This window comes from Fomitopsis serialis (genome assembly GCF_022376445.1).
Source record: "Fomitopsis serialis strain Sig1Antser10 chromosome Unknown B0H18scaffold_27, whole genome shotgun sequence".
Taxonomy (NCBI): Eukaryota; Fungi; Basidiomycota; class Agaricomycetes; order Polyporales; family Fomitopsidaceae; genus Fomitopsis; species Fomitopsis serialis.
This window is the reverse complement of record NW_025954987.1, coordinates 157,581-181,636: the sequence shown is the minus strand read 5'-3', so window position 1 is coordinate 181,636 and position 24,056 is coordinate 157,581. Positions and strand designations below refer to the sequence as shown.

The 24,056-nt window shown below is 56.6% G+C and overlaps 7 protein-coding genes across 7 annotated transcripts; 4 read left to right on the top strand and 3 right to left on the bottom strand.

Annotated features, from left to right (window-relative positions):
• Positions 1-755: 755 nt before the first annotated feature.
• On the bottom strand, positions 756-1,922 carry B0H18DRAFT_954320 (uncharacterized protein; the record flags this gene model as incomplete). The annotated part of the gene is made up of 6 exons (XM_048042260.1): positions 756-1,021; positions 1,078-1,208; positions 1,272-1,285; positions 1,347-1,471; positions 1,533-1,704; positions 1,767-1,922. The coding sequence occupies 6 exons, from the start codon at positions 1,920-1,922 to the stop codon at positions 756-758; spliced, it is 864 nt and encodes a 287-aa protein (XP_047894258.1).
• A 44-nt stretch (positions 1,923-1,966) lies between these two features.
• B0H18DRAFT_1002759 (Alpha/Beta hydrolase protein) lies at positions 1,967-5,075 on the top strand. The gene is made up of 9 exons (XM_048028390.1): positions 1,967-2,004; positions 2,063-2,590; positions 2,646-2,804; positions 2,856-2,967; positions 3,016-4,030; positions 4,088-4,135; positions 4,193-4,544; positions 4,604-4,799; positions 4,860-5,075. The coding sequence occupies exons 2-9, from the start codon at positions 2,369-2,371 to the stop codon at positions 4,886-4,888; spliced, it is 2,133 nt and encodes a 710-aa protein (XP_047894257.1). The 5' UTR covers positions 1,967-2,004; positions 2,063-2,368; the 3' UTR covers positions 4,889-5,075.
• A 195-nt stretch (positions 5,076-5,270) lies between these two features.
• On the top strand, positions 5,271-7,779 carry B0H18DRAFT_1094394 (O-acetylhomoserine ami). Its single transcript, XM_048032379.1, has 15 exons — positions 5,271-5,580; positions 5,641-5,755; positions 5,818-5,843; positions 5,895-5,937; positions 5,992-6,119; positions 6,172-6,190; positions 6,244-6,262; positions 6,315-6,469; positions 6,516-6,570; positions 6,624-6,665; positions 6,718-6,783; positions 6,843-7,086; positions 7,151-7,353; positions 7,413-7,513; positions 7,575-7,779. Exons 1-15 carry the CDS (start codon positions 5,561-5,563, stop codon positions 7,644-7,646), a joined length of 1,308 nt encoding a protein of 435 aa, XP_047894256.1. The 5' UTR covers positions 5,271-5,560; the 3' UTR covers positions 7,647-7,779.
• A 2,216-nt stretch (positions 7,780-9,995) lies between these two features.
• Positions 9,996-11,670, top strand: B0H18DRAFT_875553 (uncharacterized protein; the record flags this gene model as incomplete). The annotated part of the gene is made up of 4 exons (XM_048040434.1): positions 9,996-10,183; positions 10,239-10,397; positions 10,452-11,117; positions 11,172-11,670. 4 exons carry the CDS (start codon positions 9,996-9,998, stop codon positions 11,668-11,670), a joined length of 1,512 nt encoding a protein of 503 aa, XP_047894255.1.
• Positions 11,671-11,866: 196 nt separating this feature from the next.
• On the bottom strand, positions 11,867-12,776 carry B0H18DRAFT_1210597 (uncharacterized protein; the record flags this gene model as incomplete). Its single annotated transcript, XM_048036384.1, has 3 exons — positions 11,867-12,174; positions 12,225-12,399; positions 12,459-12,776. The coding sequence occupies 3 exons, from the start codon at positions 12,774-12,776 to the stop codon at positions 12,086-12,088; spliced, it is 582 nt and encodes a 193-aa protein (XP_047894254.1). The 3' UTR covers positions 11,867-12,085.
• A 624-nt stretch (positions 12,777-13,400) lies between these two features.
• Positions 13,401-14,907, bottom strand: B0H18DRAFT_1118416 (uncharacterized protein; the record flags this gene model as incomplete). The annotated part of the gene is made up of 4 exons (XM_048033789.1): positions 13,401-13,459; positions 13,514-13,615; positions 13,669-14,568; positions 14,619-14,907. 4 exons carry the CDS (start codon positions 14,905-14,907, stop codon positions 13,401-13,403), a joined length of 1,350 nt encoding a protein of 449 aa, XP_047894253.1.
• Positions 14,908-22,201: 7,294 nt separating this feature from the next.
• On the top strand, positions 22,202-23,908 carry B0H18DRAFT_954315 (uncharacterized protein; the record flags this gene model as incomplete). Its single annotated transcript, XM_048042259.1, has 6 exons — positions 22,202-22,374; positions 22,432-22,590; positions 22,652-22,872; positions 22,927-23,377; positions 23,438-23,599; positions 23,656-23,908. The coding sequence occupies 6 exons, from the start codon at positions 22,202-22,204 to the stop codon at positions 23,906-23,908; spliced, it is 1,419 nt and encodes a 472-aa protein (XP_047894252.1).
• Positions 23,909-24,056: the final 148 nt, after the last annotated feature.

Genomic DNA, 24,056 nt, shown 5'->3' with positions numbered 1-24,056 from the left:
TGCGTACCTTCTATATCATAATGAATTCCTTGCGTATGTCTTGTAAGTACTTTCCAAGCCCTCACTAGCATTCTTGCAGGACTACGATCCCGACCAGAGCTTGCGGTCGTCTCCAAGCGCCCATAGCTACATGGACAAGCCAATTGGTCTTCAACAAAAGCTTAAGTGACAGTGTATTCGCATTGACGTCCCCACTGGAGCCTTCCCGAGGATCGCCGGGGTAACCTCTAGATCGTCGGAATGAGTTTATGTGGCACCGGTGAGTTCCTAATGGGAAGGAACTGTTCGACTAGAATGGTAGAGCCCGTGTACACCACAGCGCTGACGAGAACAGGCCCCGTGGTTGTTGCATTTCTGGGGCGGATGCATGTAGGTGTCTACCTGGACGTTCGCAGTGACGACCCGGATGCTACGAATGAACACCGGAGCCGTATCGACCGCTGTGTGCCGATGATGACAGTCATTTTCGTCAGCGACGACGTCCATACGATCGATATATCGCATTGAATCTACTCACGGTAAGCTAAATCGGTTGCTGGCATGGACGCGCATGAATCGCTTCCGGCACTGACGGCACTCCCGAAAGCGAAGAAGCCCAGAATACATATTATATGCATTGCAACAGAGATGATTCGCCGCATGTCGTCTGAATCGCCAATCGCAAGTCGAGTCAACGCACCCCATCTTGCGTTCAATTCCTCGCCTACCGCCGCATCTAACAAGACACAGCAGGCGTCGAGCGATGTGAGCGAGGGTCAGTTCACCTGCGAGTAACCCAGATCCCCATTCACACTCTCTTGCAACTTCAAGAGTCGCTCGAGCATCTTTTTCCCTCGTTCGTTAAGAGTGTCTCGGAAGGGTGGTTCCTTCATCCAGAACAAGCCATGCTGCAGGATGTTGCGCGCACGGATGGCGCCCCCGCGGGTATCGCCCATGCACGCGTGAAGAGTTGCGCGCTTCTGGTATGGGTCGTATGTCGCGCAGTGCAGGATATTGTTGTTGTAGAACACAGTCTCCCCGGCTGAACACGCGGAACATCAGCATGCCAAATCACGAGGAGGGAGCAATGTGGCATACGTTTCAGTGTGACTTGGAGCGCGCCCGGCATGTCCAGAGGGTTCTCAGGAGGGTCTTGAGTGATTGAACGGGCGCGCTGTTCCGGCGTTCGGGGGATCTGATGAGAACGGGGACGACGTAGAGGCATGAATCTTCGTAGAGCGCACTAATCAACTATTAGCCAAGGGAAGGACGGGAACGAGCTGGGAACATACGTGTTCCATTGAACCTGTGGTCATGTTAGACCGTCTCAGCGTCCGATCGGCTCGAAAGCAAGATTTGGGACGTACGCCGTGGTGCCAGATGCTCAGCGCCTGGCGTTCCTCGTCCTCTGTCGCTTTCTCGCGCACGTCATCGCGGTGCCACCTCAAGGCAAAGGCGTGTGATTCGGGGTTGATCAGCATGTTGAACAGCTCTGCGCAAAGTGATTGAGTGCATTAGGGAAGACTGAAGACTGAACATCTATGCGGGCTCACCCATCTGCAGCTCTCCCTCAGTGCAACCAAGGAGCCCTTCCGCGGCCTCGACGAGTGGGTCGGACGTGTACCACTTAGCGAAGGCCGGCTCGTTCATGTCAGGGTGCATGATGTGCTGGACACCCCATGCATCCGGACTGTCTGGGTCATATGGTGGGAACTGGCTGCCAACCTATAGCGCGGACGTTTCTCAGAACTCATGCGATTGACAATATCTAGACGTCCTATGCTCACCGTCCGCCTGAGCTTCCATTCGCCCGAACGGGTGCGTGCGATAGCGCGCTCCGCGGCGTCCTTCAGCTCCTTGAACGACGCCTCTGGGATAAGATTCGGGATGACCACGAATCCTTGTTCGTTGTACAGTTGCTTGTACGACGGGCTGATAGACATCTTACGCTTTGCGAGCTGCTGTGAGATGGAAGCGTCTGTGAGACCCGCGGCTCCGCGCAGTCCAAGACACCATGACCATTATCTATTGCAGCCGCCTCGATCAGTGCTAGCCTGAGGCCGAGGTGCGGCCTCGTGCGTACCAAACATTCTTTGCGACCGCCGTGGCCTTGCTGCAGTATGGTCATGTACTCACAGTGTGGGTGGAACACCGGCGCAGACTCCATACTCGACAAGTTTACCCAGGACGATATGATGCACATCTCCCCACGCAATAGCAAGACCACCCGATCTGTTCTTGCTCACTGAAGAGGTACACCCAGAGGTTATCGCGGTACGAATGTGAGGCATCCCATTGTGGTCGGCCAGGTTGGGTAGAGCCTACTTAGAGGGATGTAATAGACAACGAATAGTGGTGGCAGCGATCACTGACGTGGGATGACTGCTGGATGACTAGTACATACTGTTCGGGCACGTTCGCCAGTATTTGCATACTCCTTGACTTCGATTCTCTCCGCTTTCATAGTTGGGGCATCTCCGCGAAAGAAGCAAGGACAACAAGTGCAGCAATGTCCGCAGTGAAGCAGGATGTTACGGCCGCGGTGGCCAAGAAGACGGCGCCTTACGGGACTTGGGCGTCGCCCATCACAGCGGACGCGATCTTGCAGGGTGTGAGTATGTAACTCTCATGCCCAACCGTGACTCAAACTTCATTCCGCTATTCAGGGCGGGTCAAAGTCCGAACTGTTCGTCGACCCGGTCACCTCCGCCATATACTACATCCAAGGGAGGCCTGCTGAGGGTGGTCGCGATGTCATCGTCGAGGCGAGTACGGGTCGGGACGTGATTGGAAAGGAGTGGAATGCAAGGACAGGCGTACAAGAGGTGCGTGGCTGCACATTATGTCCAGTATATGAATCCTCACACCATTGATAGTATGGCGGCGGTCCAGCTATGGCGTACGGCGGCGCGGTATACTTTTCGAACTACACAGACAATAGGGTGTACGTGGTCGCTGAGGGACACGACCCCAAACCCATCACTCCTGGTGCGTAGTCCTTGACTGCAGTGATCAACCTCTGAGCGTTTCCTACAGATAACAAGAACTTCCGTTACGCCAAGCTCAATGTGCATCCTGAGTACAACCATATCCTTGTCGCGATCCTAGAGGATCACACAAAGCCACGTCCGTCGGATGTCGTCACGACGCTCTGCATCATCAACAGCAAGACCCACAGCGTCGCCACTGTCGTTTCGGGAGCCGATTTCTATGCCTTCCCATCCTTCTCGCCGGATGGCAGGTACCTCGCCTGGGAACAGTGGGCGCATCCTGACATGCCATGGGAGGGCTCGGAGATCTATGTCGCCAAGGTCGACGTGAACGAGGATGGCCTCGCGCTGAGCGACACCACTTACGTAGCGGGAAGGAAGATCGACATCAGCGCATCTTCGCCTGCCTGGGCGTCGAAAGACATCCTCCTGTTTACCACCGATGAGACTGGATACCAAAACCCCTGGATATACTCCGTGTCATCTGGTAAAGCAACACCAGTCCTTCCGTCACCCATAGACGAGGACTTCAACCAGCCGTTACACAGCCTGGGTGGGGAATACAGCGCGCCGCTAGACCTGCATGCTGGGCGTGCGATTTACACAACACTGAAGGATGACCGCATCGCGCTGTACATCGTCCAGCTCTTCACGGGTGAGATCGAGGAAATTGAGTGCCCCTATACGGATGTCGAAGATTTAAAACGCGTTGGACCCAATTCCTTCGTGTTTCTCGCGAACAGCGCGGAGGCTCCGCAAGTACTCATCGTATGCGTCTTAGCTGATGGTGCGAAGCCTCAGTTCCGCGAGGTCAATGTTGCGTCTACGAGTACTGCGCCGAAGTTCCCGAATTCGTTGATCTCTATCGCCCAGTCTATGACGCTGACGACGGAGGATGGCGAGCTGCACGTTCTGTACTTGCCACCGAAGAACCCCGCATACGAGGCACCGGAGAGTGAGAGGCCACCATGTGTGGTGAATGCCCATGGTGGCCCTACCGGACGGGATTCCGCGTCCCTGAGCTGGACCAGACAGTACTTCACGAGCCGTGGCTGGGCGTGGTACGTCCGTGCCGTGAAGACTGCGTCTGTTGCAGGCAACTAACGTGGTTGTGGCAGGGTGGATGTCAACTACGGTGGAAGTTCAGGGTATGGTCGGAAGTACATGTAAGTCTTCACTCGTCCTCGCCACTTCCCAGTATGTTCGTGACCAGGTCCCACTAGAAAGCGACTAGAGGGCAAGTGGGGTATCGTGGACGTGGAGGATTGCACTCGTGCGATGCAACAGCTCTCTAGTCCACCCTACTCCCTCATCGACCCCAAACGAAGCGTCATTCGTGGAGGGTCCGCCGGTGGCTTCACGACTCTGGCGATAATCTGTCTCAAACAAGATGCATTTGCTGCCGCGACGTCGCTATACGGAATCGCGGACTTGCGATCGCTCGCGAAGGAGACGCATAAGTTCGAGTCGCATTACTTGGAGAAGCTCATAGGAGGCACACTGGAGGAGGTGCCTGAGGTTTACGAGGAACGTTCGCCCATCTTCCACGCGGACAAGATCAAGACGCCGTTGCTGGTGAGCGGTCATCTTTGACCCGCTCAGAGTGATTTTCTAACGGCTCGTGTCGTTGCCAGGTTTTGCAAGGCTCAATCGATGCTGTGGTACCACCTGACCAAGCGGAAGTCATCGTAGAGGCGATCAAAAAGCGGCACGGACGCGTTGAGTACACCGTCTTTGAAGGCGAGGGACACGGATGGAGGAAGGCAGAAACCATCAAGGCGGCGTTGGAGCAGGAGCTGCATTTCTACGAGGATGTCTTTGATATCAAAGGTGACGATGCACCTGCCACTACAGCCTTCGGTCGCGGTTGCTCAGTCCAGTGAATGTTAGGTATTCAAGCTTCGGCTTCGGGCTTATAGACCAGAAGTATACGGCTATAGCTGTTCTGGTGTATTGGACCGTCCAAGGCGTAGTATCGGACCGGGGTTCAAGTTGGCATTCTGGCATCGCAGGACTACGGTCACGGTAGTATGGCAGGAGTTTGTATCGACGAGACTCTTTGCTCCCCCGTAACTGTTTGATATATCGTGATGCGCTACGACTGGGGTAGTCGAGCATCCACTGAGCACTTGAGAGGACGCAGGTATGGTAGTTTCATTGAAAGTTTCATACAATGAGGTATGGTGCTCGCGCTCAAGGCCAACTCAAGGCCTTGAAGCAACTGGGCGCTCGTAATCGGCTGTTGCCGAAAACCGGTTCTCGAACTTCTCTCCAGCTTCTCTCCATGGAGACAGTCCAACACTCTCGACGATAACATATACTTACGTTCTCAGGCCTGACATCGACTGCCATGTCTTCTGATATCCAACCACTCGTGACTCTGTGTTTTCCGAACCGGCAGTAGTCTCGAGCTCGCGATCTTTCTACCGCATGACGCGATTGCCATTGCACCTCATACAGGGGCGGCTTTTCGAGTCACGCACTGACATAACTTCATGGCGGCACGATGACGGAACGTACGCCCAATAAATATATGTACATGACAGGATCCGGCCCAAAGTGTTGCGAACACCTCCTTCGAGTCTTCTCCCATGGCCCATCAATTTCACAAGTGAGTTGCGAGAAGTCCCTCTTCAAAGCCCGGATACCCCTAACATCTGACAATCGACAGAGCTCCTGAGTTTGAGACTCTCCAGCTACACGCTGGGCAGGAGCCCGACCCTACTACGAATGCGCGGGCACCTCCTATCTACGCTACCACTAGTTTCGTCTTCAACAATTCTGAGGTGATTGTGCTTGCTTGCTCTGTGAATGAATGAGTTGAATATAATTGCTTCGATGCAATCAGCACGGCGCCGACTTGTTCGGCCTTAGGTTGGTATTTCTGGTGTCACTGCATGGTGGACCCCATTAACCTCTCTTCAGGACGTTCGGCAACATCTACTCTCGTATTGGCAATCCGACAGTAGTACGCAACAGCCACATACAGTTTGTTGTCAGTTTATTGACAATTGAACGTTAGGAAGTATTCGAGAAGCGTATTGCCGCTCTCGAGGGCGGAGCTGCCGCTGTCGCTGCCTCTAGTGGACAAGCAGCGCAGTTCATGGCGATTTCGACAATCGCTGGCGCCGGGGACAACATCGTGTCTACGTAAGTTCCAAACACAACTAACATTGCGATGTAACTAAACGGGACCTCGCAGGTCCTTCTTGTACGGTGGTGTAAGCTACTTTGCCTTCGTAAGGCCCAGATTCTGATCTATACGGCATCGTAGACCTACAATCAGTTCAAAGGTAGCGTGGCTTGACTCTCATTAGTTACCTGTCACTCATGCGAGCCTTGCAGTCTACCTGAAGCGATTCAACATCGGTGTCAAATTTGTGACCAGCGAAGACCCAGAGGCGTTCGCCGCGGCCATTGATGACAAGACGAAGGCTATATACATAGAGAGCATCGGGAACCCGAAGTACAACGTTGCGCCAATCCCGGAGCTTGCAAAGGTCTGTAACGAATTTCTGCAGTCAAACTGCGCACTAATACGCGAAGGTGGCCCATGATCACGGTATCCCGTTGATTGTGGACAACACATTTGGCATCGGAGGTGAGCCTTGAGGCGCCATTCATTGTCTTGTGTTCACGTTATGTCTGTTACAGGTTACCTCATTCGTCCCATCGACCATGGTGCAGACATTGTCGGTAAGCCACAAACTAGTCCAGGTATTTACAATGAAGTGATCGTCTCCTGCAGTTCACAGCGCCACGAAGTGGATAGGCGGCCATGGAAACACGATTGCAGGCGTGGTCATTGACTCTGGTACGCCGGACACGTCAAGCCTCGTTTGTGCATCTGAACCTCACTGATTCACGCTCCAGGCAAGTTTGACTGGGTACGGTCTGGCAAATTCCCCACTTTCACTGAGCCGTCCGAGGGCTACCACGGCCTCAAATTCAGCGAGACGTTTGGACCGATCGCCTTCGCCATCAAGCTCCGCGTCGAGGTGTTGCGCGATCTCGGCTCGACACTCAACCCATTCGGCGCGTTCCTCCTGCTGCAGGGGCTGGAGACGCTCAGTCTGAGAGGAGAGAGGCACTCGCAGAACGCACTTGCGCTCGCACAGTACGTCGTTCATATACTCGCTCTTGTCATGAGGACTCGTCTGAGTGGGCTCGGATGGCCGCAGGTGGCTCGAACAGCATCCGAAAGTGTCATGGGTGTCGTACCTCGGCCTTGCGTCGCACTCATCGCACTCGGTCGCGCAAAGGCTACTAAGGCCAAATGTATATGGCGGTGTCCTCAGCTTCGGCGTCAAGGGTGGCAACGACGCGAAGGTCGGCAGTGCTGTCGTAGACAACTTGCGCCTGGCGAGCAACCTTGCTAACGTTGGTATGTACTTGCGACGTACATGCATTTTCGGTCAATCATTGACCCTTTTGGGCCCACAGGCGACGCGAAGACACTAGTGATTCATCCCGCGACGACAACGCACCAGCAGCTCACGACGGAGGAGCAATTCGCAACGGGTGTTACACCTGACTTGATCAGGGTACGTGCTCTTCTCGGAACTTGAGGAACGATTGGCCTCGTCTGACATTCCTTGTCATCAGGTGTCTGTTGGCATTGAGAACATCGCAGACATCATCGCCGATTTTGAGGAGGCCTTGAAAGCAGTGCCCTGAATAGATAAATGTTGAAGGCAAGAACACCCAGCCTGGAGACTTTGCTTGCCGTGTGTTCATATAGTACGACGACGTACGTTCATGTAGGATACCCGCTCGTAAGAAGAACAATCATCATAACTGTCTGACATTACGAGCGCTTGTAATCATGTCTCCCGGAACGAGAGTGCTACTGCGGTTTGGTCGTCCTTCTGGTAGCCGCTGACGCCATACATGAGGACCTCGACTCAACACTGCTCTTCGACCTTGCTGCCAGGCATGTATGCACCAGCGTCGTCTGGGAATAAGCTAAGGGCATATTCGACGATGGCGCCGCCACCCTCCTTACTGACGTGTTCGAGGAGGTACGCGGCCGCGAAAGGGTCATCGTGTGGCTTCAGACCTCGCGCGGTCATCATTCATGATACGCGCTAGGATCGAGAAGGCATGAATGGCGGGCTTGGTGCTGCCTGTCAGATATTTGTCGGAAATCGAAGTGCTCTGAGTCTTGCGCTCGCTGAGGGCCATGAAGAAGCTTGTCCGCATGGGAGCCAGGTCGGGCGCGTCCGCGACATCTTCAGGCACCTCAAAGTCGGCAATGAGCAGGAGGCTAGGCAGTTCTTAGAGGTGAACGGCCATGTGTGCGATGTGCGTCGTGAGCCGCGAGATCATTACGTGACCTCGTCCTGAGCGCCCGACTTCTGCTAGCAGCTACCAGCCTCAGGATTCCAGGCTGGAGGCCGCAGCCAAAATGACTGATAAGGTGAATGGGTCATGCAAGAAGGCGGCCGGGGCTAACCATGTGTCGAGGAGCATGAAGAGGCGTATTCTTCCAACGAAGCGGCAAACCTATCCTCAAAGACAGCGCTGCGGAAGTGCTCCAGATATACGTCATACTACCTAGATGAAATGTGAGTATACAACTCGTTGTGGCCTCGACATGTATTGCCTACTTGCTGCTTGTGATGATTCTCTACCGTGGGTTCCTCTGGCGAATGGAAGGCAGCGAGTCATTTACGCTCCTGGTTCTTGTACATGGCAGCGTAAAGAGGTGCTGAGCCACGCATGGCAAATGTTGCGAGTAGCTGGTGGAACATAAGACTGAGGCCTGCGTGAGTTGATGTGGCTACTAACCTGCAGTCGACAATGTGACGTACTGGTGTACAGTGCAGCCCTCATTCGTTATGGCGGGCGTGGAATTCATATGATTTTCTTTCGAAGCCTTCGTAACAATAAGCCATGTCGACGTTCCTGCGTTGCCCCGGGGCACCGTTCGAGGCATCGGTTCTACGGGGCAGGAGAAAGCAAACGGAAGAGACGGTCAATGATGTTGCGACTGGGAGCTGTAGACATGGTCCGGCTGCGGTTGCCCAGACGAGCGCATACTCTTTGTAGGCATTCTTCTACGACGCAAGGTCAGCTTGGCTATCAAACGAACGTTCAAGATGTGCCAGTGGTGGCGTTGCAACTTGCAGCGTCAGCCACTGAGAGCAAATACAAGCATTACGGTGTCGCCATTCCCTGGCCGAGTTACTTACATACTCTCAGAACTCTGGCAGTCCGACTCGACATTGAGTCGGTGACTACAAACAATCGCGTTTTGACATAAAACACATCTGCATCCTTCCTTCGCGCTTTCAGTCAGCTGTGAGCGACATGCACTATAGGTCAAAACCAGTATCATATCTTTATGGTCCTATATGCTGCCCTAGTACTTACGTTGGTAGAGTTTTCCCTGGACCAGCATAGACTGCACGCCGGTACGTCTACGGCCCGGGTACAGGTGCGCCCACTACTGTTATGTCCTTAGGACCCTGACCAACATCGACCAGGTTGTGTAAGTATCATGAACCTTTGACAAGCGATTGTCCAAGCAGAGCAGAACAATTTTCTTGCCACGCCTCGAGGTTGTCTTCTCACCTGGTCATTTGATCCAATGCGTGTCGAAGCCAGTCACGGCAGCGTCCAGGCCAGTGCACAAGCCTGAGTGCGCGGTCTGTATCGAACCTGGTGTCGAGGTTGCCGTTCACCGTCAGCAAGTTTGGTGAGTAGGCACGCTCACTCACGGGCGGTCTCTGCACGAGGACTTTGCGAAGAGGTGTTTGAGACTTGAGCACTCCCGATTCGCTCAATTCTGGAGACAACGGATGAGTTTCGTGGATAGCTGTTGCCAGAAACGGAGACGATTTGAATCATGGTTCGTGTCAGCTACAGTCAGCAGACATCCGAGTCGTTGTTGATGTCATCATTCAGGTGTATGCTGGAGTACTTAAACCAAGCTTTGGTATTGGCACTCGACCATAAGGCCCCTCTATCTCAGGAGCGTCTCAGTAACTCTGCACTGCAGGGATTTATACATCGCGGAGAGCCATGGCGAAGACAATCGCAAAGAACGACAGACTAGGCGACTTATTTCCTTTTCCCTCGTCTTCTCCTTTGGCACTGTCTCCCCAGCGCCTGGCCGGAGTATCTCATGAGTCTGGCAGCACACTATGCCAGCTGCTGAAGGATAACCACACGCGCTGGCACATATTCTTCAACGAGAAAGGTTTTCACGAGTGAGTACGTGCATCGTCCGTGACCAGTCGACTTTTGACTTGCAGTCGCCCGCAGCCATGCTGCCCACTTCCTCCTAGCGATTTACCAACTGGGGGCAAACTCGGCGCTCCTTGAAGCTGCCTACCAAGTTCAGTGCAAGTCTCAGCGACCCGCGTACAAGTCGCCGGCAGCTATCACGCACGATAACCTCTATGAACACCTGGGGGATGAGGAGTAAGTCATAGTTCAATTGGTTCAGCATCTCGGCGCTTTGATGGCACGTCCTAGCTACTATAACGCCTATATGGAGTTCTTCGCTACAGCCGTTCTGGAAAAGGGCACCAGTGCTGTTCTCGAGCAATACCTCTTCTCGCCCGAGGCCAACAAGCCCCCTAAGCGGATGCTCAATCGCTTCCTATCGGGTGTTCTTCATCCAGCGATTCACGTTGGATACGGATGTGAGTTTGGACTCCCTGGCATGGTGGCGGAGGGCCTAGGACAGCTTTGCGTTCAACGTGACCACATGCCCGACATGTTCCCACCGTCGTTGTTCACCTCCTCGGGAAGAGCCATCGCTACATCAGTATCAACCATCACCGCCGCGTTGTCGTCGGTCGGCCTGAACAGCGCGACAAACACCTCCGTAGCAGACAACGAGTCGCATGCATTGGTGATCCTTGCGAAGATCGCAAATGACCCTGCGTATGCTCCGTCTGCGGTCGGGATACCCGTGGAGGATGCCGCAGACGGGAGCATGTTAACCAGCGTCCTGGAGGCGCGGGGGCAGCAGATCTTTGAGCTGGCCTCAGGATGGACTGTCAACGGCGGAGACAAGGAGGCGGTCCACCGCAAGATCGAAGAGCTCAATTGGATGAATGTCGTTCTGTACGGCGTTGGCGGCTGGGCGGGAAGGCATTCCGCGCCAGGGAAGAAGTTCAACGGGGACTTCCTCTTGTGAGTGACTCTCGATGTCTCGTGGTACATCGCTGGCTAATCAATGGCGTGCAGCCTCCATCTCGTCACCTCCGTCCTCTTCCTACACTCCTACGTCCCGTACCTCTCCCCGACCTCCATCTCGATCCTCCTCCGCGCATACTTCAGCACCTCCCTCGCCATGTACATAGCGCGCGGTCGCCCCGCCCTGCCCATCCGCGACTTCTACGCCGCCACCACCGCTCACCCGCACGCACCAGCACCGGAGCCTGTCCCCCACAAGGACGCACTCACCTCTGACCCGACGACGAACTCGTGGTTCCAAATCCTGCAGAGCACGCTGATGCACAACGACGACCACATCGCGAAGCTCCAACGCACACTCGCACACTTCGCCAGCATGTACGGAATGACGCCGCCCGGGCGCTTCAAGGATGTGAAGGGCTTGGACGGCGCGGAGGTCTTGGACGGGAGCTTGTTCCTGCGGGTGGCGGCGCTGAGCCAGGACAGGATTGGTTGGATGAGGGAGGGCGAGGAGAACAAGGGCTGGGATTTCCATGGGTTCTTCGAATGAGGACGCTCGATTGGTGTTGGTAACTTAGGGTCCGCTGTCAGTCGCTCCGATCAGGAATGCACTCACCTTGATGTATCTGTTTGGGATTTTATGCGTGAGCCTTCGTAACACCAATCCGAGAGTACGATGCAGATGTGGGTAAAGACAGCGCCGCCAGACTCGAGAGGTGCATTCAGCGAATGCACCTCTCGACCCTGGATGCGTGGTCACTACCGGCTGCGCGCTTTGCTCTCCGTGACATCTTGGGATACTGCTGTTGAGTTCCGAGGCCGTCGACGTGTTAGTGAACATCAACGTGGTCCTTCGCCGAGCTGTTGTAAGTCGTTGTAACCTTCTGCGTAGATCGCCTGCGCTCTGGCGATAGAGCCCGAGTTGTACCAGGGAGGCTTCGGCCGTCAAAGTGCTCTGTTCACGCTCATTTGCCCATTGAAACTGAGTCATCGTCGAGTGGGTCGCCGAATAAGTCACAGAGATCGTCTTCACGCTCCACTGAGAGTGGCATACCTGAGCGAGAGTTAGAATGCGATCAAGGATGTCGAGGCAGTTGCACTCACCGACGATAAAATCAAGGCTCGCCGCAACAACAGGAGGCGTAGTAGATTGTGGTCGCTTCGCGATCGACGGTACCACAGTTTCAGTCGAAGGCGTTGCATCCAAGCCGGTTGGTTTCACGACTGAGGGCTCAGGCAGATCCCTCTCGCTGAGTGAAGCGAGTGGATCCTGCAACAACTGGGCCGGGAGAGGACACCTGATGGGGGGCGGTGGTGAGGGCGGATCTCGCAGGCAACGATTCCGCCGTGGTCGCGGTGGGCCGCGAGCGTCTCCACATTCTTTGTGATGGAGTTCGATGTATCCCGTGGTGGCAGCTCTGGCGATGGTGCTTTAGCAACAGCGGGAAGACTGCTCGCCTTAGCCGGAACAGCCTTCTTTACACGCTTCCTTTTTCGGTTGCTGGTGGAGGACTTGGGTGCGCCGGACGATGGCGCCGCATCGCAGTCCTCCTCCGCGTTCGTGCGTTTGCGTTTGCGGCCAGTAGGTGCCTGTGTCGACGGCTGGACACTGGCAGGAGCAACCGTCGTGATTAAGGATGCCGTTGAACGGCCCATTATCCTCGCTGATGGAGCCATTGAATCCCATAAGATTCTACGCGTGAACTCTCCACGGGTCCGCTCTCCTCCCCCAGACTCTACAACACCTGGTATAGCTTGTGAGTCCTCGTCGACATCGATCGGGGCACGTGATGTACCCCGAAAGAAACCCGCCGCGAAGAATGGCGGCGGCGGATCTGTAGGCGCCGAGTGCGAAGTCGACGCGCCTGTGGCCTACGTGCGCCTTGTTGAGGCTGAGTTCAAAGGTCGCTGGGAAGAGACACGGAGCGATTGACGAACTTTTTTTGCGCTGGATGCTTCTAATGACGATGTGTGGCCAGGCTCCTTCGGGCACTGCGAAGTCGATCACCCCGCGATGCTGACCTGAGGACCACTGCCCCGAGAAGGTGGCGGAACAACAGGTCCTGCGTGCTCTAGCATGCGTCGCGTGTACAGGACAGCCAGGGCCCTTGACGGATAAGGCCTCAATCCTGTTGGGATCATATGACGAGACAGTCGTGGAACCCGGGAGGTGCTCTCAACCGGAATGTGTCCAGTCTGCGGCGGTAGATGACGATTCGAGCCTCTTGCCATGGTCGAAGCTGCAGCGCAAAGAGAACCTGGATGGTTCTCTGGCCATGTTTAGTTGTCACCCAGGCTCGGAGCCTCGCTGAACAGAGAGTTATGACTGTCGGTGGGCCCTGCGCGAACTGACATGAGTTCCACCGCTGGCACGGAGCGCGAGGTGGGCTTACCGAGTTTACCTCCTCTCTTCGGCGGGTCTAGCAACAAGGATGAGCCGCTGTCTGGTGTCGGCGTCACCGGCGGCTTCCACTGCGGACCACTGTTGGCGTCACCTGCGCGAGACCTCGTTAGTACTTGATAGAACGCGGAGCTGACAAAGACGTACCTATCATCGGGGAATATCCAGGCATGTCGAAGCTTGCCACTGCGATGATGGGAGGGAGCGCAGGCAGACCTGCTTCGGCTGAGGACGTATGGGCTCGCGGGTCACTACCGGAAGCTGAACATTCGGGGTCGGCAGGATTGACATCGCTGCTGGAGGGACAAGCCATCGAATCGGCTCGCGTAGTCGCGTCATTGACTGAGAGTCGCGCCGTCGAGATATGGGACACCCTTGCTCGGTACCCACCACCGGCGGGCAAGACAGGAGACAGCCTCCGTCCTTCGTCATTAGCAGGGACCACGCGGTGAGCTCTGGCGCGGCTTCTCTTTGGTGCCTTACGAGCGGCGACGGTAGCCGCGATCGTGCCAGAGGGTGCCTCAGCGATCGTATGGAGTCCATCGTTGTTGTCTGTCCGAGCGCGTTTCGCCGCGGGGGGTATACTGGCAGGCTCTCCGTCCGAGTGCTTCAGTTCCCTGCGTTTGTGTCCAGCGGCCGTCTTCGGTGTCACCATCGTCTCCGGCGTCCTGATGTCCCATCCACGTGGATGCGTTTGCGAATGCGTTGTCGTTTGGCAGCGCTCGTTAGTAGTCCCGCGAGAGGTCCGCCGTGTCCTCTTCCGTTTCTTTCCGTTCTGCATCTCCGGTTCCATGGATGGGATTTCTGAAAGCTCGGGCGCGTGAAACAAAGGAGACCCGATAGGTGACCGAGGTGGGGAGGACCATGAGAACCCTCCAGCCGGAGAGGATGGGCCCGGAGTGGTTGAGGTAGCTTGTACTGCGTTCGGGAGACATCTCTCGGGAGAGACGTGGGCGGAACGGGGTATAGACGACCGCATGACTTTCCGGCGGAAGTCGCCTCTCTGGGGCGTATGTGGGGACTGCAGTGGGGGCGCTGGTACAGTTGCTATGATCCGTTGTCAGAACGTGCTCGCGCAATGAGACGCAAGGACATACTCGGAAGGCCCTGGGAGCCAGACGGGCCCACCTCCGATTCACATATTCCCTGGCTCTCCGCTTCTTGGTGTGTATGTGTCCTTGGCGGTTTCATCGGTGACGACCGCTTTGAAGGCGGAGCCATCCCCATCAAGATCCCGTCTCCGAGGTCCACCCATTCGCATTCCGGTGGCGTGCGCGGATGACGATGGGAGTCGTCAGAACTGGTCTTGTGTATGGAATCGAGGGTATGTTGACGTGTAGACTGGGGCGATATCTGTGCGTACGAAGACTGCTGACCGGTAGCCATGGTACAAGCCAGGTCGTAGATGTATGAGGAGTGTTCAGGTAGCTGGGGGAGGAGATGAGGGGAAGAAGTTAACGAGCTATGAGCGTTTTACGCGCCTTTTATGTAGGTTGACAGTGGCTGCGAGCGGCGGAATGGGGTGCATTGTTCCTTTGTTCGATTTGTGCCACTGCTGCCGTGTTGAGTGCGAAAGGGGCGCATGGATTGTACCCTGAACAGAATGCTCTGACAAAGGATTCCTGGAATGATCGTCCATTGTGGCCGATAAGCTCGCAATACCAGCTCTCGTCATCGCTACGTGTTGACCCTGTCGACCTTGTTGAGCACGATGCGAGTCGTGTCCTACTGACTCACTGTTAGTCCTTATAACGAAAAGGAGAACGAGTATAGGGGATGATTCCAACAAAAGGTAAGTCCTGTCTCGAGGCATAGATGCAGAACCACTTGCAACGGTGGCGTCAACTTGAAAGCTTGAAGCTTGAAGTTGTCGGCGTCACCATTGCTGGTCGACCAGGCTTCCACGTGACCGCGTTCTGAGACGGCACGCGAACTGGCGCTCGTGGATCGGCGCCGAGTCGACATCGACACAAGCGTGTAATCGACCGGGCCAGCAACAGCTCAGCACAAGTTCGGCATGCGATGTCCTGCTCACGAAACTTCATGGATGTGCTTCTCTGTCTGCTGAAATCCTACAGCATGCCGACGACCCCTCTTGCGGAAGCGTTCGGCGAACTGACCAAGACGGATGCTTCTACGGCATGCCTCGACGTGCGCGTCGCATCCAGCACTGGTTGACGGCAGCAGCAGACTTCAACGGTTCACCTTTGTTGAGGTCGCGCCGCGATCTCGATCTCCGCCACCGTGCACGTGACATACCGCCGGGGGTGGTTCGTCCGTTTCCGCCTCTCTCCCTCTTTCCTCAGTCGAAGTTGAACCACGACTGAGGTAAGCCCCCGCACACATACTATACAATACGTTCAGTAGCTAACTACCTAGCAGCGTCTGACCGAACGTCTAGGTAGATTAATCTTAGTCGAAGTTGAACCACGACTGAGCGTCTGACCGAACGTCTAGTCTCTACAGGTTATGAGCCCCGGGCGGTGTTTCTGAACTCGCCCGCTTACCTGAGACTTCTTTTCGGCTATTCAGACCCAGGAACAACATCGAGGCACCCATCAAAGTGTGCTTTCCCCGCATATACCCCGCATATAGCCAGCCAATTGATCAATGACGATCACCCCAACCTCGAGTCCCAGAGTCTCGGTACCCAAGACGCCGAGAACTCAAACGGAACTATCTCCGGCGCCCAAAATGGATCTCAAAGCGACCGCCAAGGAGAAAATCGAGCTCCTCCACGTACCGTCGTCCCTGCTCAACGGCGGCGTCATCCTCGACCGAAAGAAGGACAACTGGTACGATTGGAAGACCTACATCGAGAACTCCCTGAAGATCTGCTTCGCTTGGGGCTATCTGTCTGGTGAACAAGTCGCTCCCTCTGTCGACGACGACCCCAGCTCTGTCACCAACTTCCGGCGGAACGAGCAAGTTATCATCGCCTTACTCAGCTCGAAGGCCGCGAGGGAAGAGCAGCGCTTCATTGCCGGATTCATTGACGCACGCGCCTTATGGGTCGCCCTCTGTGCTCGCCACGAGAAACAGCCCGGCGCATATGCCCAGGTTCGTCTCCTCCAAGACTTCCTCGCTTGTCGCTACACAGCCGAGGAGCACTTCTCGGAGACGACCATGCGCCTCCAAGAGTTGGCCGAGCGCATCTTCCACATAGGCATCCCGAACCTCGAGGTCTTCATGACCATAGGCATGCTCAACTCGATGAACGGTTACCTCACGCACCTTCAATCGCAGGTCGGTTCGTCGCTCACGGCATCGGCCACCTCGGGCATTCCGTACACCTCCGTCGACATCGCCGCTCGCCTTGACCTCGAGCAGCGAATCCTCACCGACAGCAAGGCGTCCTCATCAGCCACCGCTCTCGCCGCCTATTCCAAGCCAGGCAAGTCGACCTCATCGCAGAAGACTTGCACCAACGCCAAGTGCCCGCGCCCGAATGGGCATACTGCTCCGGAGTGCTGGGCCCCCGGTGGCGGCATGGAGGGTCGTCGCGAGGAAGTGCTCGCAAACAAAAGGAAGGGCAAGGGTCCTGGTAAGCCTGCCGTCTTTAACGCTCCCGACCGCGACAAGCAAGGTCGCGCGTACATCGTTGACGGCAAGACCGGCCACGCCTATCTCTTGAGTACGGTCCCGCCCTCGGCCACATCGACCTCGGAACCGTCTTCGGCGGATACCACCTCCGAGACTGACTTCGTTGGGCTTGCGACTGACACGTCCCCGGAATGGCTCGCCTCCGTCTCTGTCCCGGCGGACCTCTTTGAGTATGAGTCCCTGGTCTCTGTTGAAGACGAGGAGTCGGTTTCGCTCAACTGGTCTACCCACTCTCGCGCTCCTGCCGACCCTACCGCCTTCTCAGTGGCGCCGGTGCCTACGACGACTCGTCGTCTCTCCACTGAAGGGACTGAGCCTTTCGTGTTCGACTCTGGCGCGTCTACGCACTTGTCTCCTCGCAAGGCCGACTTCCATGACCTCCGCCCTATCTCTCCTCGCGGCATTCGTGGGGTGAGTGGATCGGTTATCTACGCTTGCGGCGTCGGCAAGGTACGCCTGCACATCGGTCGCGGCGCGTCGATCCTTCTCGAGGATGTCCTCTATGTGCCTCAGGCCACTGTTCGGCTCGTCAGCATCTCGTCTCTCTGCGCGTCTGCGGCTCGCTACTCGGTGCTCTTCTCTAGTGCCGGTGTTCGCATTCTCAAACCGGGCGGGGCTGTCATCGCTACCGGTACTTTAACGTCCAAGCGCCTCTACTCTCTCGACGGCGCCTCTCCCTCCACCGAACATGCCTTGTATGCAGGCCGTGTGCCGACGCTCGATGTGTGGCACCGCCGCCTCGGACATGTCAATCATCGTACGATTCACGACATGGCACGCTTCGGATCCGCTATAGGTATGCCTATCGTCCTATCTCCACCTGCAAAATGTGAACATTGCATTCTTGGTAAACAGACCAGAACTGCAGTTCCTAAGGTGCGAGTGGGGGAGAAAGCAAAGCGGGTTCTTGGCACTGTGTTCGTAGATGTACAAGGGCAGCAGGATGTTCGTTCCGCTCTGGGGAACCTTTATTCAATGAATATTCTCGACGACTTCACGTCTCACACCTGGGCCATCCCCGTGCCATCCAAGGTCATCCTCGAGCGATTCAAGGCTTGGGTCCTTGCTCGCGAGGTCGAGACGGGCGAGCGTCTGGGCGTCGTCCAGATTGACAATGGGGAACTTCTGTCGAACGACTTCAAGGCATGGATCGAGGGCCGCGGTTCTCAATGGCGCACAACGGCGCCTCACACGTCCGCTCAGAATGGTCGTATTGAACGTTTCCACCGCACTCTCATGGACCGTGCCCGGGCGATGCGCTTGGCGGCTGCTGCTCCGGCGAACCGTTGGGACGAGTTTCTCGTCACCGCTAATTACCTGTCGGTGCGCACCCCCTCTCGTTCTTTGCCTCCAGGTGTCACACCGTATGAGATGTGGCATAAGAAGAAGCCGGACCTGTCGCATTTGCGGGAGATAGGTTGTCGGGCCTTCGTGCTCATCCAGAATCGGCATAACCCTAAGATTTATGAACGCTCCGTCGAGTGTGTTCTCATCGGCTACGGGCAGCACTCGAAGACCTACCGGCTGTACCACGCGCGACTCACAAGGTCGTGGAGTCGTTCCATGTTGCATTCATTGAATCACACGAGACGTCTCCGACACTATCCTCCCCGGCCTCACGGCCTGTCGCGCAGGTCGCGCCTTCTATGTCTCCTCAGGCTGTGTCTCCCATTGCTGCGCCTCTCGACGTTCTCGACGATGATCCGCCGCCTCCCTCCTTGTCTGGCACCCATGCGGCCCCGGCCTCTCTTCCTTCCGCTCCGCCTCTGCCAGCTGAGGCGCCTCCTGTGCCGCCGCCTCTCGCTCCTGTGCCGCCGCCTCTCGCTCCTGTGCCACCGCCTCTCGCTCCCGTGCCGCCGCCTCTCGCTCCCGTGCGTCGATCTTCGCGTCTGCCTCTGCTGACCCAGAAGAAGGCTGCCGCGGACGGTGTCCCTTTCATCTCGCGCCTGGACCGCACGCTGGGCCAGATACGCTCCGCGGCGCCTCGCCGGGTTTCCTCCTCGGGCATTCCTGCCCCGGCCTCTCCGGTGTCGCGCGCAGTCGCTGCCCCTCTGGGGCTACTGCATGCTGCTCCCGCGCCCCCTCCCGACTTCGCTGTTGGTGACCCGCCCGTCGACGCCACGCCGGACGTCGAGTCTGTGCTCGCGGCGTTGGCCGGGGACGATGTGTTGCCACTCAACGTTGAATATCCTGGGGACCCGGCCACTTTGGCCGAGGCAGAGGCGTCGCCTTTTCGCGAGGAGTGGCGTGCCGCGTTGCGCGATGAGCTGCAGTCCATCAAGGACCTGGGCGTGTACCGCCTCATTCCTCGAGCTCAGGTGCCGGCCGGGCGTCGCGTCATGAAGGGTAAACCTGTTTTTCGCTTGAAGCGTAATGAGAACGGGGACCCGGTGCGCTTCAAGGCTCGATGGGTCGCGAAGGGTTTTCAACAGGTCTACGGGCAGGACTACAACCGGACCTCCTCACCTACCATGCGCATGGAGTCCTTCCGCGCTCTCCTCCACCTTGCCGCCTCCCTCGATTGGGAAGTAGAGCAGCTTGATGTGAAGACCGCGTTCCTCTATGGGATCCTTCCCGAGGACGAGTACTGCTACATGGAGCAGCCGCACGGCTTCGAGGAGCCGGGCAAGGAGGATTGGGTTTGGGAACTGGTGCGTGGTATTTATGGGACGAAGCAGGGCAGTCGTACGTGGAATGACACGATGAACGCGCATCTGCTGAGCATCGGCTTCACGCGTTTGCCCTGTGAATATTGTGTCTACTACCGCAAGTCGGCGAAGGGCACTGTTCTCACCGGCGTCCATGTCGACGACTTCTTGCTGACAGCTAGCTCGGCTGCGGCTAAGGAGGAGTTTAAGGACGACCTCCGTCGTGTCTGGAAAATCGCGGACTTGGGTGAGGCGCGTTTCTGCGTCGGCATTCAAATTGACCGTGATCGCGCTCGCCGGTCCGTGGCTATCTCGCAGACTGCCTTGATCGACAAGATCGTCAAGCAGTTTCGTCTCGACGGCCCCGACTGCGCGCCGGTCTCTACGCCCATGGAAGCCGGCCTCCGCCTCTCGCGCGCTCAGCATTCTCCGAAGACGCCTGCGGCAAAAGAACGCGCCGCTCGCTTGCCCTATCGCTCTCTCATCGGCTGTCTAATGTACCTCGCCATCGGGACGCGTCCGGACATCGCCCTCGCCATCCAGCATCTCAGCCAATTCCTCGACTGTTACGCCGAGATCCACTGGGAGGCTGCGAAACGCGTTGTGCGTTACCTCAAGGGGACCCGGCACTTCCGTCTGCACCTCGGCGGCGCCGATGTCGCCAATCTGAATGGGTACGCGGATGCGAGTCACGCCAGCTGCATCGACACTCGGCGTTCTACCGGTGGCTATTGCTGGAACCTGGGCTCCGGCATTATCTCTTGGTCGGCGCGCAAGCAACCCACCGTCTCTACGTCCACTACCGAGGCTGAATACATCGCGGCTGCCGAATCGGCGAAGGAAGGGGTATGGCTTCGCTTCTTGCTGGACGGTCTCGGCTTCTCCCAGCCTGCCGCATCACTCATGCGCGTCGACAGCACGAGCGCGATCACTCTCTCCGCTGACTCTACGTTCCACTCTCGCGTCAAGCACATCGACATCAAATGGCACTATCTGCGCGAGGTGGTGACGGACAAACGAATCGTCATCCAGCATGTCCCCTCCCATCTCAATGTCGCCGACGCCTTCACGAAACCTCTTGAACGGAAGCCGTTCCAGATGCTGCGTGGTCTTATGGGCCTCCGGCCTCCATGCGAGGAGGAGTCTTCACGGTGAGGAGGAGTTCCTCGAGAGGAGGAGTCTTTTCTTCCCTTTCTCTTTCATCTCGCCATGCATATTTTTCGCGTCACCCGCTCTTCATATCCTTACGATCCCACACGCCTTTCACTACGGTCTCTGTTTCACTTCATAGTGTTCCCTCATGGACTCATATCATTTCCTCATGCGATACCTACGATACATGCGACACCTTTTGATGCTACATCCCCCTTACGTACCTCACGTACCCCCCGTCGTCTCTCTCGCCATTCGCGCCGAGGAGGAGTGTTGAGGTCGCGCCGCGATCTCGATCTCCGCCACCGTGCACGTGACATACCGCCGGGGGTGGTTCGTCCGTTTCCGCCTCTCTCCCTCTTTCCTCAGTCGAAGTTGAACCACGACTGAGGTAAGCCCCCGCACACATACTATACAATACGTTCAGTAGCTAACTACCTAGCAGCGTCTGACCGAACGTCTAGGTAGATTAATCTTAGTCGAAGTTGAACCACGACTGAGCGTCTGACCGAACGTCTAGTCTCTACAACCTTCCATGGCCATTGGGCGAATTTCCCGACGGGAACTGGCCTGACGACAAGGATATCATCGGAGACAGTCGACAGCTGACCTGGAGTGTGCAGCCGACGGCGTCGGATGGCACCAGCGCTGTGCGAGCACATCTATTGCTGTGAGTTGTCTGTCTCTTTCTCGGGAGTCTCTGCACAGGTCGAATGAGGAGTGTTTGCAACTTCCGCTGTTATCCTCAAGATGACCGCACTCATCCGGCCACAGAGGGATGCTAGGCGGATGGAGGTCAGACAACGTGGGCGTCGTGAGTCTTGACCGCGCTGGGCTGCACCTCGAGCTCTGTGTATACCTGCTTGGACCAGTTTCGTGACGTTCACTTGAGCCCATGCTTCCCGCGAGTTACCACATAACGGCTACGCATCCGGGCTGACAGTGCTATGACACACCCTAGTACACATCGAACACGCCTCTAATTGCCTATAGTCTCCACTCGATACAGATGTGCCGCACCATTCGGCCTCTGACTGTGATTCATTACGCACATCGCGTGCTCGTGTTGCTGCCCCATCATACCAAGAACGCAGCTGATGGTGTCAGGCTCCGGGTCAGCACAATCGATCTATGCATTCGATGTTCCTGGGCGAGCAAGAAGAAGCTGTGCTCCTCGTGTATAAAAGGCTGCTGCGATAGCCACGCTCGTCCAATCGACAGCTAACATCGTTCCAGCCATCTGTCAAGGGATATCACAGCCCACACCCAAGATCGCTATGACCGATAGCAACCTCGACGCGCTTTTCCCCCTTCCCTCGCCTCCGCCGTCGACCAAGTGTCCCGAACGCCTTCCAGGCATCACATACGAAACGAAGCTCGCTGTGACTAAAACCCTTAAGGAGAACCATGAGCAGCGTCATGCCTTTATCAACGATGAAGGGTTCCACAAGTGTGTCCTTCGGTCTATTACTGCAGCTCCTGTCGAGAACTGATGTGACCGTCTCAGCCACATCTCACACCAGCTTCTCGCGGTTTATGCACTTGGTGGCGCAGCACCGCTCTACAATGCAATCTTCAAGACGCAGGAGCCCATGACGCGCCCCTACGCCGCTTCGCCGGGAAAAATCACAAAGGAGAACTTCAATGAGCATCTTGGTGATCGCAGGTTCGCATACTGGCATTCATTCATTACATTCCACTAACCGCCATTCCTCATCTGTCTCCAGCTATTACGACGCGTACCTGCACCACTTCTACGGTGTGCTCCAGGAGAAGGGCGCGGGCGCAACGATTGAGGAATATGTCTTCTCGCACGCGGCGAACTTCACGGACGATGGCGATGCGCTGACGCCTGGCATGTTGAGCCGGTTCTATGCCCGCATCTATCACCCCATGATCTACGTCGGCTATGGCCTTGAGTTTGGCTTGCTTGGTCTTGTCGCAGAAGGTAAAGCACGTTCCCTCCTGTGCGCATTGCCGATTCTCACTGATCATGTTGTAGGTCTTGCGCAGACGGCGTGCCACCCCCTCGAGGTTACGGTGTACTTCCCCTCATCCGAGTTCGCAACACTGTCGAAGGCAGTGCCGAGTACAGTCTCGCAGGTTTCCGCGAAGCTCTCGAACCTCCTCCTGAACTCCTCAGCCCCCGCGGTCCCTCCGAAGGCCAGCGCGGGCGTACACGCCTTCGAGATCATCGCGCGTATCCTCAAGGACGACCGCTTCAGCGTGACCACGCTCGGCCTGAAACCGCACATGGACCCCACGGGCGCCCTGGAGTACTACGAGAAGGTCGCGGACCTGCTTGCGGCTCCCCTCCTGGCGTGGACGGAGGAGTGGCTCCCTGTTGGTGCGAACCTCGACCAGAAGATCGAAGAGCTGAGTTGGCTGAGCGTCCTGCTATACGGTGTCACTGGCTGGAGCGCGAGCAGTGACTTCAACGCGGACTTCTTCTCGTAGGGCTCCAACATCCCCGTCAATGGAATGCCCCAGCTGATCCCGTCCCTTTCCCACAGAATGCACGTCTTGACCTCGAGCCTGTTCATGCCCTCGCTGGTCGAGTACCTCTCGCCAGGCTCGAGCATCCTCCTTCTACGCAAGCACTTCATCACCGCCTTGTCCTGGTGGATCGCGCGCGGCAGGCAGGCCATCAACATCCGCGAGTTCTACGCCGGCACGTCCCTCAACGCCACCGTGCCGCCGACGATCCCGAAGCCGTCCCTCGCGCCCGCAGGGACGACGCCGAACCGTGGCTCGCGCTTGTCGAGGGCGCGCTCGTGCACCCGGACGACCACGTCGCTAAAGTGCAGCGCGCGCTGCTGCACTACTCGAAGGTGTATGGCGACGCGGGCCTGATTCGTTCGAGGCAAGTTGCTCGAGGTGCGGAGGTGCTGGATGGAACCCTGTTTGTGAGGGTGGCGCAGTTGACGGCGACGCGCATGGCGGTAGAGGGTACGTTCTGGGACTTCAAGGGCTTCTTCCTGTGAGCGGTTTGGATGCACCGTTCATATCATTCACACTGTATCATGTGTCACATTTGTTTGTCTCGAATCGCCACTCATGTTTGTACTCGGATTGTGATAATCTTAAGCAATGCATCATCGTGCGCTCGCTCTGCGTACTACCAAAGATGAT

What these genes read in the sequence shown, in the direction of transcription:
- B0H18DRAFT_1002759 (XM_048028390.1), top strand. Translation starts at nt 2,369, where the DNA reads ATGACTAGTACATACTGTTCGGGCACGTTCGCCAGTATTTGCATACTC. An exon ending in GGGTATGGTCGGAAGTACAT is followed by an intron (nt 4,136 to 4,192) that starts GTAAGTCTTCAC and finishes AGGTCCCACTAG; the next exon opens with AAAGCGACTAGAGGGCAAGT. An exon ending in GGATGTCTTTGATATCAAAG is followed by an intron (nt 4,800 to 4,859) that starts GTGACGATGCAC and finishes AGTGAATGTTAG; the next exon opens with GTATTCAAGCTTCGGCTTCG.
- B0H18DRAFT_1094394 (XM_048032379.1), top strand. Translation starts at nt 5,561, where the DNA reads ATGGCCCATCAATTTCACAA. An exon ending in CAATCCCGGAGCTTGCAAAG is followed by an intron (nt 6,470 to 6,515) that starts GTCTGTAACGAA and finishes TAATACGCGAAG; the next exon opens with GTGGCCCATGATCACGGTAT. An exon ending in CCATGGTGCAGACATTGTCG is followed by an intron (nt 6,666 to 6,717) that starts GTAAGCCACAAA and finishes CGTCTCCTGCAG; the next exon opens with TTCACAGCGCCACGAAGTGG.